The sequence below is a fragment of the Mobula birostris genome, chromosome 9 (genome assembly GCF_030028105.1).
Source record: "Mobula birostris isolate sMobBir1 chromosome 9, sMobBir1.hap1, whole genome shotgun sequence".
Classification (NCBI taxonomy): Eukaryota; Metazoa; Chordata; class Chondrichthyes; order Myliobatiformes; family Myliobatidae; genus Mobula; species Mobula birostris.
Window position 1 is genome coordinate 145,677,759 of NC_092378.1, and position 17,868 is coordinate 145,695,626.

A 17,868-nucleotide genomic window follows, 5' to 3' on the forward strand; every position below is an offset into this window, starting at 1 on the left:
ATGGGGTTGCTAGACCCACGTCCAACCCTCCTCCTTTTGCAACCAAGCTTTGGATTATCCATGGTGGAGTTAATAGGCAGATCTAGGATGCTTTTATTCACTAAATACTCACACAAGTGTAATAATTCCACTCTCCAAATGATACTATTTGAAAGACCTAAATAAGTAGTAAAATTATGCTGTTTGAAATTACTCAGACAAAACACTATTTGTACTATGGGGTATGGTTAAATTATAAGATTTGCAGTCACAGTTCTTCACCAATGATCCAAAGACATAAATTCGGATCCTACCACAGCACCTGGGAAGCTTAAATTCAAGTAATTAAATGGTAATCCAGAACTTCTGCTAATTAGAGAGGCTGCTAAACATTGCCCTTTATTCCAAGAGATATAGAGTAGAAAAAGATGTAACTTTACATTATTCTGGTGAAACTGAACCTGGAGAACCTCATACAGATTTGGCCTCCATATTTATGGCAGGATAAACTTGCATTTGGGCAATACAGAGGAGGTTCATTAAGTTGATTCATGGAATGAAAGGGTTGACATACACTGGGCCTACATTGGATATTAGAACAATACAAAGCAACCATATTGAAACATATCAGATTCCAAGAGAGATAATGAGAATGAAGAGAGAGCAGGAAAGTGTAATGAGGCAAAGACTAGATCAGCCATATTATTAAGCGATGGAGTAGGCTCAAGAGGATGATAAGCCTGCCCCGTTCCCATTTCTTGAATCTACTAAATTCAGTTTGGAGAAAACACCTGATTATGGGTCACTCTCTCAGTTCAGAACTGAGTGCCAGTCCTTATGTTCCTTTCTCAAGTGGGACTTAAATCTGCAGACTCTCAGGTGAGCAAACTAATCAATGTATATCTAGTTGCAAGAAGAAAAAGAAACAAAAATAAGGATTGCATTTTAATGCTACGGTAGATATGAATGGAGATGTATAATTGATTGGGGGGGGGGGGTCTGTCTTGATATGTGTTACTGAATGTTTGCAACTGACCAGCTTTTGATTGCAAAGGTCAATGGAGAAAGGGAACTTGTGAAGAAGAAATCTGGCATCAGATATATAATTACGCACAAAGTAATAAAATAAGCTATTTATTTAAAAATCTAGGGAATGACAGTGCTGTATTGCCCTATACTGAATGGTATAAATAAAATCCTTTCAGTAATTTTACTAAGGAGATTTCTGATCGGCCTTTATTCAGCATGGACTTTGGAGACTGCAGCACAGTTTATAGCCTTTCATTACATTTTTTGTACCAGTGCAGTTGTTTTTTAATCATAGGTGCAGAGAGAACAAGTGCCTGCATTCTTAGTACTCCCAAAGACACTTCTGAAAGGAAGATTTTTATTTTTTACAGTCTTTCAGTACTTTATTTTTAGGGGCATCTCTAAGGTCTCTGCTTTTAGTTACTGCTGTAATGTGGAGAACATCAAGCTGCTACAAGAACCAACATAATCACAATGTTGACGGAGCTAGAAATATGGTGTAGTCCATCTGACCCTTGCTGTTTTCTAAGAGTGTCACAGCATCTTTTCCACACCCATGTGAGAGTGCAGTTTACATCTCATCCAAAAATCTGCACATTTAGCAGAGCAGCAGACCTTCAGAATTACACATTATCAGTCCAGATCTTTGTGCTCAAGTCTCAGGTGTAGATCTTGAAAAAACAACCTTCCAACTCGAAGTGCTACGAACTGGACTGCAGCTGATGTGCAGATACTATGAAGCTATAAGCACTCAAAAAAATTACACTTTTGAAAGCAAAGTTAGTAACCAGTTTCTCCCTCACGTTTATGATTCATAACGGTTGAATGAAAAATTATTTTTTATGGAGCTAAAAGGCATAGAAAGAGGCTGTTCAGCCCGATTGATCCATAGAACCATAGAAACTACAGCACAGAAACAGGCCCTTTGGCCCTTCTTGGCTGTGCCGAACTATTTTCTGCCTAGTCCCACTGACCTGCACACGGACCATATCCCTCCATACACCTCCCATCCATGTAGCTGTCCAATTTATTCTTAAATGTTAAAAAAGAACCCGCATTTACCACCTCGTCTGGCAGCTCATTCCATACTCCCAACACTCTCTGTGTGAAGAAGCCCCCCCTAATGTTCCCTTTAAACTTTTCCCCCCTCACCCTTAACCCATGTCCTCTGGTTTTTTTCTCCCCTTGCCTCAGTGGAAAAAGCCTGCTTGCATTCACTCTATCTATACCCATCATAATTTTATATACCTCTATCAAATCTCCCCTCATTCTTCTACGCTCCAGGGAATAAAGTCCTAACCTATTCAACCTTTCTCTGTAACAGAGTTTCTCAAGTCCCGGCAACATCCTTGTAAACCTTCTCTGCACTCTTTCAACCTTATTTATATCCTTCCTGTAATTTGGTGACCAAAACTGAACACAGTACTCCAGATTCGGTCTAACCAATGCCTTATACAACCTCATCATAACATTCCAGCTCTTGTACTCAATACTTTGATTAATAAAGGCCAATGTACCAAAAGCTCTCTTTACGACCCTATCTACCTGTGATGACACTTTTAGGGAATTTTGTATCTGTATTCCCAGATCCCTCTGTTCCACTGCACTCCTCAGTGCCTTACCATTAACCCTGTATGTTCTACCTTGGTTTGTCCTTCCAACGTGCAATACCTCACACTTGTCAGTATTAAACTCCATCTGCCATTTTTCAGCCCATTTTTCCAGCTGGTCCAAGTCCCTCTGCAGGCTCTGAAAACCTTTCTCACTGTCTACTACACCTCCAATCTTTGTATCATCAGCAAACTTGCTGATCCAATTTACCACATTATCATCCAGATCATTGATATAGATGACAAATAACAATGGACCCAGCACTGATCCCTGTGGCACACCACTAGTCACAGACCTCCACTCAGAGAAGCAATTCTCTACCACCACTCTCTGGCTTCTTCCATCGAGCCAATGTCTAATCCAATTTACCACCTCTCCATGTATACCTAGCGACTGAATTTTCCTAACTAAGCTCCCATGCGGGACCTTGTCAAAGGCCTTACTGAAGTCCATGTAGAGAATATCCACTGCCTTCCCTTCATCCACTTTCCTGGTAACCTCCTCGAAAAACTCCAACAGATTGGTCAAACATGACCTAGCACGCACAAAGCCATGTTGACTCTCCCTAATAAGCCCCTGTCTATCCAAATGCTTGTAGATTCTGTCTCTTACTACTCCCTCCAATAACTTACCTACTACTGACGTTAAACTCACCGGCCTATAATTTCCCGGATTACTTTTCGATCCTTTTTTAAACAACGGAACAACATGAGCCACTCTCCGATCCTCCGGCACTTTACCCGTAGACAGCGACATTTTAAATATTTCTGCCAGGGCCCCCGCAATTTCAACACTAGTCTCCTTCAAGGTCCGAGGGAACACTCTGTCAGGTCCCGGGGATTTACCCACTTCAGTTTTCCTCAAGACAGCAAGCACCTCCTCCTTTTCAATCTGTACAGTTTCCATGGTCTCACTACTTGATTCCCTCAATTCCATAGATTTCATGCCAGCTTCCTTAGTAAATACAGATGCAAAAAACCTATTTAAGATTTCCCCCACTTCCTTTGGTTCCGCACAAAGCCGACCACTCTGATCTTCAAGAGGACCAATTTTATGCCTTACAATCCTTTTGCTCTTAATATACTTGTAAAAGTTCTTTGGATTATCCTTCACTTTGACTGCCAAGGCAACCTCATGTCTTCTTTTAGCCCTCCTGATTTCTTTCTTAAGTATTTTCTTGCACTTCTTATACTCCTCAAGCACCTGATTTACCCCCTGTTTCCTATACATTTCATACAACTCCCTCTTCTTCTTTATCAGAGTTGCAATATCCCTTGAGAACCAAGGTTCCTTATTCCTATTCAATTTGCCTTTAATCCTGACAGGAACATACAAACTCTGCACTCTCAAAATTTCCCCTTTGAAGGCTTCCCACCTACCAATCACATCTTTGCCAGAGAACAACCTGTCCCAATCCACGCTTTTTAGATCCTTTCTCATTTCTTCAAATTTGGCCTTCTTCCAGTTCAGAACCTCAACCCTAGGACCAGATCTATCCTTGTCCATGATCAAATTGAAACTAATGGTGTTATGATCACTGGAACCAAAGTGCTCCCCTACACAGACTTCTGTCACTTGCCCTAATTCGTTTCCTAACAGGAGATCCAATATTGCATCCCCTCTAGTTGGTCCCTCTATATATTGATTTAGAAAATTTTCCTGAACACATTTTACAAACTCTAAACCATCTAGACCCCTAACAGTATGGGAGTCCCAATCAATGTATGGAAAATTAAAATCCCCTACCACCACAACTTTATGTTTCCTGCAGTTGCCTGCTATCTCTCTGCAGATTTGCTCTTCCAAGCCTTCCATGCCAACAAGATTTCTATCTCCATTTGTCTGCATTTGGCCCATATCCCTTTAAACCCCTCCTATCCATGTACCTGCCCAAATACATTTTAAATGGTGTAGGTGATTGGCAGTATTTTACATTTCTCTAGTGATTCCCATTGAAATAAAACAGAATAACTACTCATTATAGCCACTTTGCGGTACCTACCTCAGCCACTCCCTCTGCCAGCTCAATCCACATATTGACCACCCTCTGGATGTAAAAAGATGCCCCTCATGTCCTATTAAGTCTCTCTTCTCTCACCTTAAGTCTATGCTCTCTATTTGATGATGCCAACCCTGAAAAAGACTGTTCATTGACCCAGTCTATGCCACTTATTATTTTATACACTGATTTTTCAACTGTTATGTTGTAGGATGATGTAAATAATGGCAAAAAGCAGGGATATGTTTGAGTGTAGAACAGACGTAGGTGACTGGCAGTATTTTACATTTCCATCATGATTCCCATTGAAATAAAACAGGTTGTTTACTCATTATAGCCAATAAGCATACAATGCCAAAATTAGACCACTTACCCCATAATTTTCAATTCTAATTGGAAGTCTGCAGGTGCACCTCTGCAATGCCAAACTTGTATTTTCCTTGTTTGGCTCTTGATTATCTTCGTTAAGAGCACCCTTTACTTTGTGTCTCAATGTTCTTTTAAACCACATTTAGATGATATACTGGTATCTTACCAGTACCCCGATGGCTGTACCTCTTAACAATAGGTACTCCTGTTTGAGTACTGTTGGGGGGGACAGCTTACCCGGGGGAAGCGACAGTGGCCGTGCCTCCGGCACAGAGTCTGACCCTGTAGCTCAGAAGGGTAGGGCAAGGAAGAGGAGGGCAGTTGTGATAGGGGACTCGATAGTAAGGGGGTCAGATAGGCGATTCTGTGGACGCAGTCCAGAGACCCGGATGGTAGTCTGCCTCCCTGGTGCCAGGGTCCGGGATATTTCTGATCGTGTCCAAGATATCCTGAAGTGGGAGGGTGAGGAGCCAGAGGTCGTGGTACATATAGGTAACAATGACATAGGTAGGAAAAGGGATGAGGTCCTGAAAGGATAATATAGAGAGCTAGGAAGGGAGTTGAGAAAAAGGACTGCAAAGGTAGTAATCTTGGGATTACTGCCTGTGCCACCCGACAGTGAGAGTAGGAATGCGATGAGGTGGAGGATAAATGCGTGGCTGAGGGATTGGAGCAGGGGGCAGGGATTCAAGTTTTTGGATCATTGGGACCTCTTTTGGCGCAAGCGTGACCTGTACAAAAAGGACGGGTTACACTTGAGTCCTAGGGGGACCAATATCCTGGCAGGGAGATTAGCGAGGGCTACTGAGGTGACTTTAAACTAGAATGGTTGGGGGGGTGGGAATCAAATTAAAGAGGCTAGGCGTGAGGAGGTTAGTTCACAACAGGGGGATGGGAACCAGTGCAGAGAGACGGGGGGTGTAAAGTGAGGGTAGAAGCAAAAAGTACTAAGGAGAAGAGTAAAAGTGGCAGGCCAACAAATCCAGGGCAAGCATTAAAAAGGGCCACTTTTCAACATAATTGTATAAAGGCTAAGAGAGTTGTAAAAGAGCGCCTGAAGGCTTTGTGTGTCAATGCAAGGAGCATTCGTAATAAGGTGGATGAATTGAAAGTGCAGATTGTTATTAATAATTATGATATAGTTGGGATCACAGAGACATGGCTCCAGGGTAACCAAGGATGGGAGCTCAACGTTCAGGGATATTCAATATTCAGGAGGGATAGACATGAAGGGAGGGGAGGTGGGGTGGCATTGCTGGTTAAAGAAGAGACTAACGCAATAGAAAGGAAGGACATAAGCCGGGAAGATGTGGAATCGATATGGGTAGAGCTGCGTAACACTAAGGGGCAGAAGACGCTGGTAGGAGTTGTGTACAGGCCACCTAACAGTAGTAATGAGGTCGGAGATGGTATTAAACAGGAAATTAGAAATGTGTGCAATAAAGGAACAGCGGTTATAATGGGTGACTTCAGTCTACATGTAGATTGGGTGAACCAAATTGGTAAAGGTGCTGAGGAAGAGGATTTCTTGGAATGTATGCGGGATGGTTTTTTGAACCAACATGTCGAGGAACCAACTAGAGAGCAGACTATTCTGGACTGGGTTTTGAGCAATGAGGAAGGGTTAATTAGCAAACTTGTCGTGAGAGGCCCTTTGGGTAAGAGTGACCATAATATGGTGGAATTCTTCATTAAGATGGAGAGTGACATAGTTAATTCAGAAACAAAGGTTCTGAACTTAAAGAGGGGTAACTTTGAAGGTATGAGACGTGAATTAGCTAAGATAGACTGGCAAATGACACTTAAAGGATTGACGGTGGATATGCAATGGCAAGCATTTAAAGGTTGCATGGATGAACTACAACAATTGTTCATCCCAGTTTGGCAAAAGAATAAATCAAGGAAGGTAGTGCACCCGTGGCTGACAAGAGAAATTAGGGATAGTATCAATTCCAAAGAAGCAGCATACAAATTAGCCAGAGAAAGTGGCTCACCTGAGGACTGGGAGAAATTCAGAGTTCAGCAGAGGAGGACAAAGGGCTTAATTAGGAAGGGGAAAAAGGATTATGAGAGAAAACTGGCAGGGAACATAAAAACTGACTGTAAAAGCTTTTATAGGTATGTAAAAAGGAAAAGACTGGTAAAGACAAATGTAGGTCCCCTACAGACAGAAACAGGTGAATTGATTATGGGGAGCAAGGACATGGCAGACCAATTGAATAATTACTTTGGTTCTGTCTTCACTAAGGAGGACATAAATAATCTTCCAGAAATAGTAGGGGACAGAGGGTCCAGTGAGATGGAGGAACTGAGCGAAATACTTGTTAGTAGGGAAGTGGTGTTAGATAAATTGAAGGGATTGAAGGCAGATAAATCCCCAGGGCCAGATGGTCTGCATCCTAGAGTGCTTAAGGAAGTAGCCCAAGAAATAGTGGATGCATTAGTGATAATTTTTCAAAACTCGTTAGATTCTGGACTAGTTCCTGAGGATTGGAGGGTGGCTAATGTAACCCCACTTTTTAAAAAAGGAGGGAGAGAGAAACCGGGGAATTATAGACCGGTTAGCCTAACGTCGGTGGTGGGGAAACTGCTGGAGTCAGTTATCAAAGATGTGATAACAGCACATTTGGAAAGCGGTGAAATCATCGGACAAAGTCAACATGGATTTGTGAAGGGAAAATCATGTCTGACGAATCTCATAGAATCTTTTGAGGATGTAACTAGTAGAGTGGATAGGGGAGAACCAGTGGATGTGGTATATTTGGATTTTCAAAAGGCTTTTGACAAGGTCCCACACAGGAGATTAGTGTGCAAACTTAAAGCACATGGTATTGGGGGTAAGGTATTGATGTGGATGGAGAATTGGTTAGCAGAAAGGAAGCAAAGAGTGGGAATAAACGGGACCTTTTCAGAATGGCAGGCGGTGACTAGTGGAGTACCGCAAGGCTCAGTGCTGGGACCCCAGTTGTTTACAATATATATTAATGACTTGGATGAGGGAATTAAATGCAGCATCTCCAAGTTTGCGGATGACACGAAGCTGGGTGGCAGTGTTAGCTGTGAGGAGGATGCTAAGAGGATGCAGAGTGACTTGGATAGGTTGGGTGAGTGGGCAAATTCATGGCAGATGCAATTTAATGTGGATAAATGTGAAGTTATCCACTTTGGTAGCAAAAATAGGAAAACAGATTATTATCTGAATGGTGGCCGATTAGGAAAAGGGGAGGTGCAACGAGACCTGGGTGTCATTATACACCAGTCATTGAAAGTGGGCATGCAGGTACAGCAGGCGGTGAAAAAGGCAAATGGTATACTGGCATTTATAGTGAGAGGATTTGAGTACAGGAGTAGGGAGGTACTACTGCAGTTGTACAAGGCCTTGGTGAGACCACACCTGGAGTATTGTGTGCAGTTTTGGTCCCCTAATCTGAGGAAAGACATCCTTGCCATAGAGGGAGTACAAAGAAGGTTCACCAGATTGATTCCTGGGATGGCAGGACTTTCATATGAAGAAAGACTGGATGAACTGGGCTTGTACTCGTTGGAATTTAGAAGATTGAGGGGGGATCTGATTGAAACGTATAAAATCCTAAAGGGATTGGACAGACTAGATGCAGGAAGATTGTTCCCGATGTTGGGGAAGTCCAGAATGAGGGGTCACAGTTTGAGGATAAAGGGGAAGCCTTTTAGGACCGAGATTAGGAAAAACTTCTTCACTCAGAGAGTGGTGAATCTGTGGAATTCTCTGCCACAGGAAGCAGTTGAGGCCAGTACATTGGTTATATTTAAGAGGGAGTTAGGTATGGCCCTTGTGGCTACGGGGATCAGGGGGTATGGAGGGAAGGCTGGGGCAGGGTTCTGAGTTGGATGATCAGCCATGATCATAATAAATGGCGATGCAGGCTCGAAGGGCCGAATGGCCTACTCCTGCACCTATTTTCTATGTTTCTATGTATCATTCGCCCACGTTTTTAACATAGTTGGTAGCTTAGTGGTCAGTAGCAGTGATCTAGGCTCAATTCCCACTGTGACCTGTAAGGATTTTGTACTTCCTCCCCATGAAAGCATGGGTTTCTTCCAGGTACTCTGGTTTCCTCGATGTACCAGTTGTTAGGTTAACTGGCCATTGTATATTGTCCCATGATAAGGCTAGGGTCAAAATCAAGGTTGCTGGGCAGTGCAGCTCAAAGGCCCTATTCTGTGCTGCATCTCAAAAATAGGTTGTTGTTCTTTTACCCTTGTCCTTCTGATTTTTTCCCTACTCTATCTGTTCTACTGTATTTTCAGAGAACTGTGGTGAGCCACTCCATGAAGTTCTGTACACTGAAAATCTTTTTTTTTTAATCTTGTATATGCATAGATATTCCCAGATATTCTGGAGTGTGTTGCATCCGTAGTATTTTAGAAGTGTAAACACTGTAATAAAGACCAAGTGTTTGTTGAAGGCCAAACCAGCATTTAATTGCCTATTACTAATCACCCTCGAGGAAGTATGCCTTTTTGAACTGCTAGTGCTTGAGATGCAGGTATTCCCACATTGACGAGGACCTTGCCTTAGTGATGGTGAAGGAACAATGCTATATTTCCAGTCAGGATGGCTTGTGGCTTGGAGGGCAACTTCCAGCTGATGGCATCCCTATGCTTTTGCTGCCTGCCTTTCCAGATGTACAGATCACGTTTAGGTGGTGCAGACAAATCTTAGTGGGATGCTGCACTGCATCTTGCAAATGGTACAATCTGCTGCTGTTGTGCCTGAGTTGGAGTGATTGGATATAGATGGGGTGCCTATCAAATGGGCTTTTCTTGGTATTGTATTGAGCTTCCTGAGTGCCACTGTAGCTGGACTTAACCAGGCAGTTGGAATATAGTTCATCACATTCCTGACTTGACCCTTATAAATGGGGGAAGTTACTCATTAATGTGTATATAGCTATTCCAGTTCAACTTTTTGTCAAATCACTTCCAGCATTTTTTGTTTCCGATGGGGGATGCAGTGATGCCATTGAATGTCAGGGCTGATTTTCTTGTATATGCTAGATATTGTTATTGACTGGTGCTTCTACACCACCTGCCAATAACAATCCTTCCCACCTATCAGCCCAGGAATGGATAATATCCAGTACCTAATGCATTTGTTTGTGCACTGCAGGGCTGAAATTCTGCAATTATCAGCAAACATCCCTACTTTTCATCCTATTATGGATGGAAGAACAGTAATGAAGCAGCTGAAAGTGGTTGGGCTAGGGACACACCCCCTGCAGAGATGTCCTGTGGCTGAGTGGATTGACATCCAATTACCACAACCCTTTGTACCAAGTGTAATTCCAACTAGCAGGTTTCCTGATCCCACTGAATAGTTTAGTCAATGCTCCTCGATGCCATATGCAATCAAATGCTACCTTGATGTCAAGGGTTGTTACTTTCATTTAACCCCTGGACCTCAATTCTGATAGTACTTGGATTAAGGCTGTAATGAGGTCAGTAGTCGTATCCAATGATAGTACTAATGATTATCCCAAAGACACACAAAAACCTGTTGGAACTCAACAGGTCAGATAGCATCTATGAAAATGAATAAAGTCTGCATTTCAGAGAGAGACTGGAAGGGTCTCAGCCCAAAATATCAATTGGGCTGCTGAGTTCCTCCAGTAATTTGTGTATATTGCTCTAGAGTTCTAGTATCTGCAGAAGCCCTCGTGTTTATGATTTGCCAATAATCAAAAGTAGACTGAAGGGACAGCAACTAGTTTGTATCTCTTCAAGGACAAATCATAATTTCACTAAGTTATGTTTTTGGTTAAATTAATTCTTCAACCATCTTGATAGCTAGTGTGTTCATTGGAAAGCATTGTAACAAGTGAAAAAGCATTTCATATCTCCCCTTTCCTCTGCTCAATGGCTTTTTACAAAAATGATATTCAACTCTATAGAGCTCAAGCCAATTTTCCTACAAAGTATGCTGTAAATGTCTTTATTATTGTAACACAGGAAATGCAGCAGCTAATTTGCTCACATTAAGCCTCTACAATATCATAGTGACAAATGTTTCTCTCAGCTATATTACAAGATACATCATTTTGAAAGACACCCTAACTACATCACTTTGTCTTGAAGTTGATGCCGGTACAAATCACCTGGCTCTCAGAGAAAGCAGTAAGTATTGTGAAAGAAATAGAACCAAGGTTCCAGATCAAATAATCTTTATTGATAAAGGGGTTGTGGTGAAACACTGGCTTTGTTCCTTTCCACTGATGTTTCCAGGCTCCTTGCGTGTTTTCAGTTTCTGTTTTAGCATCTGGTGGAGGAGGCAGAGGAGTCAAATGGCCTAATTCTACTCCTTTGTCTTATCTGCAATATGTTTCATGTTCATTTGAAAGTGCTTTTGAATGAGAAATCCATCCATTCCTCCCATCCCCATCAGTATTCTGCTGAAGTGCCAATATAATATTATTGTGAAATTTCTGCAGAGGTAGTTAACCCTGCAAACATCTGATTAGGGCTGCTCTTGCAAAAGATATTTTGTTGTTAACCTGGACAATGCTGTTTTTTTTCTATTTTTAATCCCATCAGGTCATCAGAAGAAGTTTATGCTCGCGGTGAAGAAACTGGCTGAAATCCAACGAGCTTCCAGATACAACTCAGGCACCCTGAAGAAGAAAACGCCACAGTCATTGGAGATTGTGGCTATTGAGTCTCCTCAGGGCGAGAATGCTGAATGCCAGTCTCCAAAAATGTCCACCTTCCAAGACAGTGAATTGAGCAACGAGCTGCAAGTGGCCATGACCACGGCTGGCGAGGTCAAGGACCAAAGGCAAGTGAGCAACCATGTGACGCCAACTCTGGAGAGCACGGCATACCCTCCAGGGGCCGGCCAGGAAAACAACAATGGCAGCGGGAGCAAGGCCAAGGCAAATGGCAGCACCGTGGACACGCCAGGGGCAGGGAGCCAGCTGCAGAGAGCCACGCTGTCCAAGAGCCAGGAGAGCCTGGACGCACCCAGCCACCGCGCCGGGTTCACTGACCACCTGGGCCCCAGCAAGCGGGCGCACCGCCAGGGGCTACAGAGGGCCAGCGTGCCCCCAGCACCCGGGAAGCCCAGGGCAGCCGTGGCCCACAGCCAGCAGCACCAAGCCGTGGTCACCATGTCCACATTCACCCCGCCGCAGACCCCGACCAAGCCCAGGCCTTGCTCCCCACAGACACTCAACGTGCCCCAGGCCACAGCAAAGGTCAAGCCCATCCCGCAGCTGCTGCAGGCCGAGCGGCCCATGTCGCCGCGCTCGCCCACCCACCGGGGCTTTGCCTACGTGATCCCGCAGCCGGCCGAGTCCGAGGGCACGCCGGTGGTGCCGGTGCTGAGGCTCCCGCCGCCCCAGGCCGACGAAGGGGGCCACCACGACCCGGGCAGGCCCAAGAAGCGGGCGCACAGCCTGAGCCGCTACGCCGTGTCGGACAGCGAGCAGGAGAAAGACGAGCTGACCGTACCCGACGCCGGGCCGTACGCCACCATCCAGCGGCGGGTGGCGAGGAGCCACTCGGCCCGAGCGCCGCCACCCGCCGACGCCGGCGTCAACCGGAGCCAGTCGTTCGCGCTGAGGCCCAGGAAGAAAGGGCCGCCGCCGCCGCCCCCCAAGCGCTCCAGCTCCGCCATCTCCAGCACTAACCTGGCCGACGACCTGTCACGACCCGGGACCTGCGAGGAGTCGGCGGCGGACGAGCAGAGGCGGGCCAGCGGCCCAGGAGCGGTGGAGACGGCAAGTGTGGGAAGCGTCCGCTCCATCGCCGCCATGCTCGAGCTGTCGTCCATCGGCGGCGGCGCCCGGGCCCTGTCGCTGCGCCGGTCCTTCAAGGCGCAGAAGCTTCTGGAAGGCGGCGGCGGCCCCGCTCCCGCTGCCGAGCCGGTACGCGTCGCCGTGGCAACGCCGCTGGCGGCCGTGAAGCGCGCACCGCGCGATGCCATCGGCCTGGACGGCGAGGTCATCAACCGGCGGAGGACCATCAGCGGCCCGGTCACCGGACTGATCGCGGCCGCCCGGCGGGACAAAGTTGAAGCCGAGGCGGCCCGCCAGGGCCTGGCGCCCGAGAACCTGCCGTTCGCCGAGGAAGGCAACCTGACCATAAAGCAGCGGCCGCGGCAGCCCGGCGCCCTCAAGGCCGAGGCCGACCTGAGACCGCAGTCCTCCGGTCTGACGCCCGCCGAGCTGAGGAGAGCCAAGGCCAGGTCGGGGCAGGAGTCGGCCGCCTTCCACCTCATCGAGTCGAGCACGGTGAAGCGGAGGCCGAAAGCCCGGGGCGCCGAGTCCCCACCGCCCGATCACCACCTCCACAACGGCACGGCCGCCTTCAAGAGGAGGCCCGCGTCCGACATGGCCGAGGGCGAGACCTACCCGAGCTTCCTCACCGTCGGAGACCTCCCGCGGAGGAACAGCGAGCACGGCACGCAGGCGGCCAACGGCGAGGCCCGGAGGCCCGTCAAACCCCCCGTGTCCCCCAAACCATCCATCAGCCAGCCGGCCAAGAGGCCCGGGCCGCCGCCGGCCACTCGGAAATCTCCGCTGCCCGGCCCTGCTAGTCCAGGTACAGTTTACATTGTTAATTACACCCGCCACTCTCTCTCTTTCTTTGTTTAACTCTCTTTATTCCCACCACCGAAAGTAAACTCGCCTCTGATACCGTAGCAACCGCGTCAAGAGTGTTTCTACCCTCACTGTTAGGCCCGCCCAAAGGGGCGGCACTGTCGTTGGTATTGGATCATTATTGTCACACGCACAGAGAGGCGGTGAAAATATTCTGCTTGTAACGCTATTCTTTTTATATTTGAGGTAGTACAAAAAAACCAATATCAGAATCAGGATTAATATCACCGGCATATGTCGTGAAATGTGTTGTCCCTGTGGCAGCAATGCAATACAGTGCATAATTGTAGAGGAAAAGCTGTGAATTTGAGTAAATATAAATAGATAATAATTCAATTAAATAAGTAGTGCAAAATTAAAAATAAATAAAAGTAGTGTGCATGGTGATGCACCTTCAATTACTCCAAAAGACTGAAGTAGGGTAAATACTGACAGGCTTTTATTCGCAGTAAAATATGACTTCCAGCATGCTGAGTGTCTGCCCCTGGACTGAGGAGGAGGAGCAGGGCGAAATCACCTTTATTCAGGGGTCTGTGGGAGGAGCCACAGGGGCAGTCAGCAGAGGGGCGAGTCCAGACAGGTAACCCGGTTACAACAGAGATATATATATATATATATATATATATATATATAGTTTATCACACATGGGTTCAATGCCCATTCAGAAATCGGATGGCAGAGGGGAAGAAGCTGTTCCTGGATCACTGAGTGTGTGTCTTCAGTTTCCTGTATCTCCTTCCCGATGATAGCAATGAGAACAAGGCATGACCTGGGCGATGGGGTGCTTAGGATGTTTGCCACCTTTTTGAGGCACCGCTCATTGAAAATGATCTGGATAGTACAGAGGCTAGTACCCGTGATGGAGCTGCCTGGTGTGATGGTAGAGGCAAATACATAAAAGATGTTTAATTAGGTACATGGATGTGAGGAAGACGGAAGGATATGGACATGGTGTAGGCAGGAGGGATTGGTTTTTGGTTGCGTATGATTTGCTTTTTGGCTGGTTCGGCACAACATTGTGGGCTCCAGGGCCTGTTCCCGTGCTGTACTATTCTATGTTCTATGGTGGCACTAACTAAGTTTGCACATCTCTGCAGCTTATTTCAAACCTGTGTGGTATTCCGCCCCCCCCCCATACCAGACAGTGATGCACCCAGTTAGAATGCTCTCCACTGTGTGTCTGTAAAAATTTGTGAGTAGTCTTTGGTGACATATCAAATCTCCTCAAACCCCTAACGAAATATACACACTGGCGTACTTTCTTTGTAGCTGCATTGATATGTTGAGCCAAGGATAGATCCTCAGATATCTTGACACCCAGGAACTTGCTCACTCTCTCCATTTTTGATCCCTTGATGAGGACTTGGAGTGTTCCCTATAGTTAGCTACAGAGATAGAGCAGTGCAGAATGACAAATATGCTGCAAAGTCCAATCAAGATAGATTGGGAGATCAAGAACTGGTCATCTTACAGAGATACAGTGAAAAGCTGCTGTTTGTATGTCATCTAAACAGGTCATTTCGTACATAAGTACTTTAAGATAGTAACAAAGAAAGAGAGAATGCACAATATTGAGTTGCAATCACAGAGAAAGTGTGGTACAGTAGAGAAATTAAGTGTAAGGGTCAGATTGTGAGACCAAGAAGTGGAATTGGTTTACTATTGTCACATTAAAGGAGAGGCATGCCGTCCTGACTGATCATTCCGTACACAAAAAAAAACATTAAAGTACTAAAAAGGAAAACAGAATGTAGAATTGGTAAAGTGGCAATTCTTAGATGACTATTAAGGGTTCAAAACATTCATTACCTTTTCAAAATATAAGATTAATAATTCTTAGTCTAACTTTACAGACAATTGTTCCAAATACTTATTAAGTATTATTAAGTGAACTATTTTTCTTCATTTGTTAACCCATTTTATTTGAAAAAAACAGGTCAATATATCCATTTCTCTATTGTAGTCTTGAGCAAGTTATGTGCTCGTATGTAAAACTTCATAATTGCTTCTTTTATAGTAAGCATTTTTGTAGAGCTCTACAGCCACCATATTAGGAATTAAATTTCATGACATAAAACTTAATCATTTTGAGAAGACTTCAGTATTTTGGTTTTGGCTAATTATTTTCCTTGCGCTATAATTACTGCCTTGTCTTTTGGACATTTATTTCAATCCCAAGTCTTTATGGCAACTTTGATAAGACCTAAGACAATTAAACTGTATATCTCCCCTGTACATTTCTGACTCTCTAGAGAAATAATATTCTATAATTTGCAATATAAACAAAGCAACCATTATTGTAAAATATCTACTGAAGGATTTTTAACTTTAGTAATAATGTGTTATCTCTGTATTGTGAAATACTGAAACTGTGACCAGAGTATTTAAACTTGATTTATAATCTGTAAATAAAACTGTGCCTAATAGAAAAAATTACCATGAACCAAATGCATTGTGATAAAAGCCCAATTGATTTACTAGTGTCCTCAGAGAAGGAAATCTACCCTTCCCCGACCTTGATTCCACTTCCTCAATAATGTGGTTGAATTCAGAGCCCTGATAACTAAAGCAGCAAAGCACTCAGTTTCTTTGAGATCCTATTAGCTCATAAAAAAAAAGATTCATCACACTTTCTCAGGGAAACCAGAAAGACAATAAATACCAGGCCTGTCTAGGATCAATAATAGAAGGATTTTTATGTGTTTACGGTTGCTAACATATTGGCTGACTAGTTAAACTTTATATCAACCATCATCTACAAATGAAAGATCCCATTATACCATAACCATCATTGAGTGCAATCAGTATAACTCTAGCTTCTACTAACACAATTTACCTATCGCTCTTTTTTCAGAGATAAAGCGTGCCCCACCTCCTGTGTCCCCTAAACCGATTCTACCTCCCCCTCTGACTCCACCCAAGCCCATCAAACCCCACACTATTCTTCAGTCGTTGAGTGCTGGTCCAACGCCAGTCCCTTCTCCCGCCAAGCAGCCAACCATCAAAGCAGCAAGTACACCAGCATCCCTGTGCTCAAGCCCAGCTAAGCCGATTGCTGCTGGTCCGCCACAGCAGGTTCCAGTCAAACCACCAAGGTCTTCGATATCCGGGCCATCCACAGAGATGGCCACAACAGATGTAGCACAAATGAAGCTCGAAGAAACCAGCGCATCCCTGGCAGCCGCTTTACAAGCTGTGGAGGAGAAGATTAAGCATGATGAGGGGCAGGTGGCAGAGTAAGTCTGTTGATTTATTTATGCTTTGTGCAAGGAGCATGCTGATATTGACTGGACATTTCTATGGCTCAAGACTTCTGCCCCACTCTCTCCCACTTTCCCAGCTCCCATGCTTCACCTTCCTCTCCCATCCAATAACATCACCTTCAACCCTTTGTTCCCTCCATGTATCATCTCCCAGCCTCTGTGTCATCTTCCTATCTTCCTCTTCTTCTTGGCCCCTTAGCTCCCAGTGGAGCATTGGTCATCAATGACCTCCTATCTCCATCATCCTCAGAAAGTCGAAGGTTTGTTAATGTTTCTGTAATCTATTGCATTCACGGTACAGGGGATTGGCCCTTACAGCTTCACCAGTACTGTTAGCCGGCCTTACTCATTTCCACCTCTCACAACAGGGATATAGGGTTGGACTTTGAGAGGCCATCTTCCTATCCCCCCATCTCAAATGGATCCACCTATCACCTGACAGCTCTGGCTTCACACTCCCTCCCACCTCTATACTGGCTATCTTACCTCTTTCTTTCAGACTAGATGAAACATCGACCATCCATGTCCCTCCACAGATGCTGCCTTCCTCCAGCATCTCCAACATTTTTTCTGAGTTCCTCCAGCATTTTTTGTTACTTAATACACATCTCATCTTTGTGCTTGTCAAAATCTCATGAAAACACGTTAAGCAGTGCCATTGAAGATTTTAATAGTAACAGACAATAAACTGGACATTATTTCAATCTATAGATACATTCAGCATGGCAATACTGTACCTTGATACTTCACAGAAGTGCCATCAAACAAAGAAACCTATGCCAAGTCACTCTGAGGTGATCAAAAGCCTTGTTTTAAGTAGCACTTTAAAGGAAGAAAGAAAGGTATCTAGTAAAAGCAGACTCTCAGTTTTGAAATTGAGTAAATTGATAAATATTGTACACATCTGTGCAGACAGAAGTTGACTGCTTTGTTTTTTTTCCTAATTATTAATCCTCATAGAAATGAAATAGAAGCAAAATAA

At 44.7% G+C, this 17,868-nt stretch overlaps 1 protein-coding gene across 4 annotated transcripts in view; it reads left to right on the forward strand.

The window, feature by feature from the left end:
- Positions 1-17,868, forward strand: part of caskin1 (CASK interacting protein 1) — a 732,522-nt gene that overhangs the window by 709,748 nt on the left and 4,906 nt on the right. For all 4 annotated transcript variants that reach the window (XM_072269050.1, XM_072269053.1, XM_072269054.1 and 1 more), the window contains 2 exons: positions 11,558-13,564; positions 16,478-16,859. In XM_072269050.1, coding sequence (XP_072125151.1) covers positions 11,558-13,564; positions 16,478-16,859 — 2,389 coding nt within the window. The remainder of the gene's footprint in view (positions 1-11,557; positions 13,565-16,477; positions 16,860-17,868) is intronic.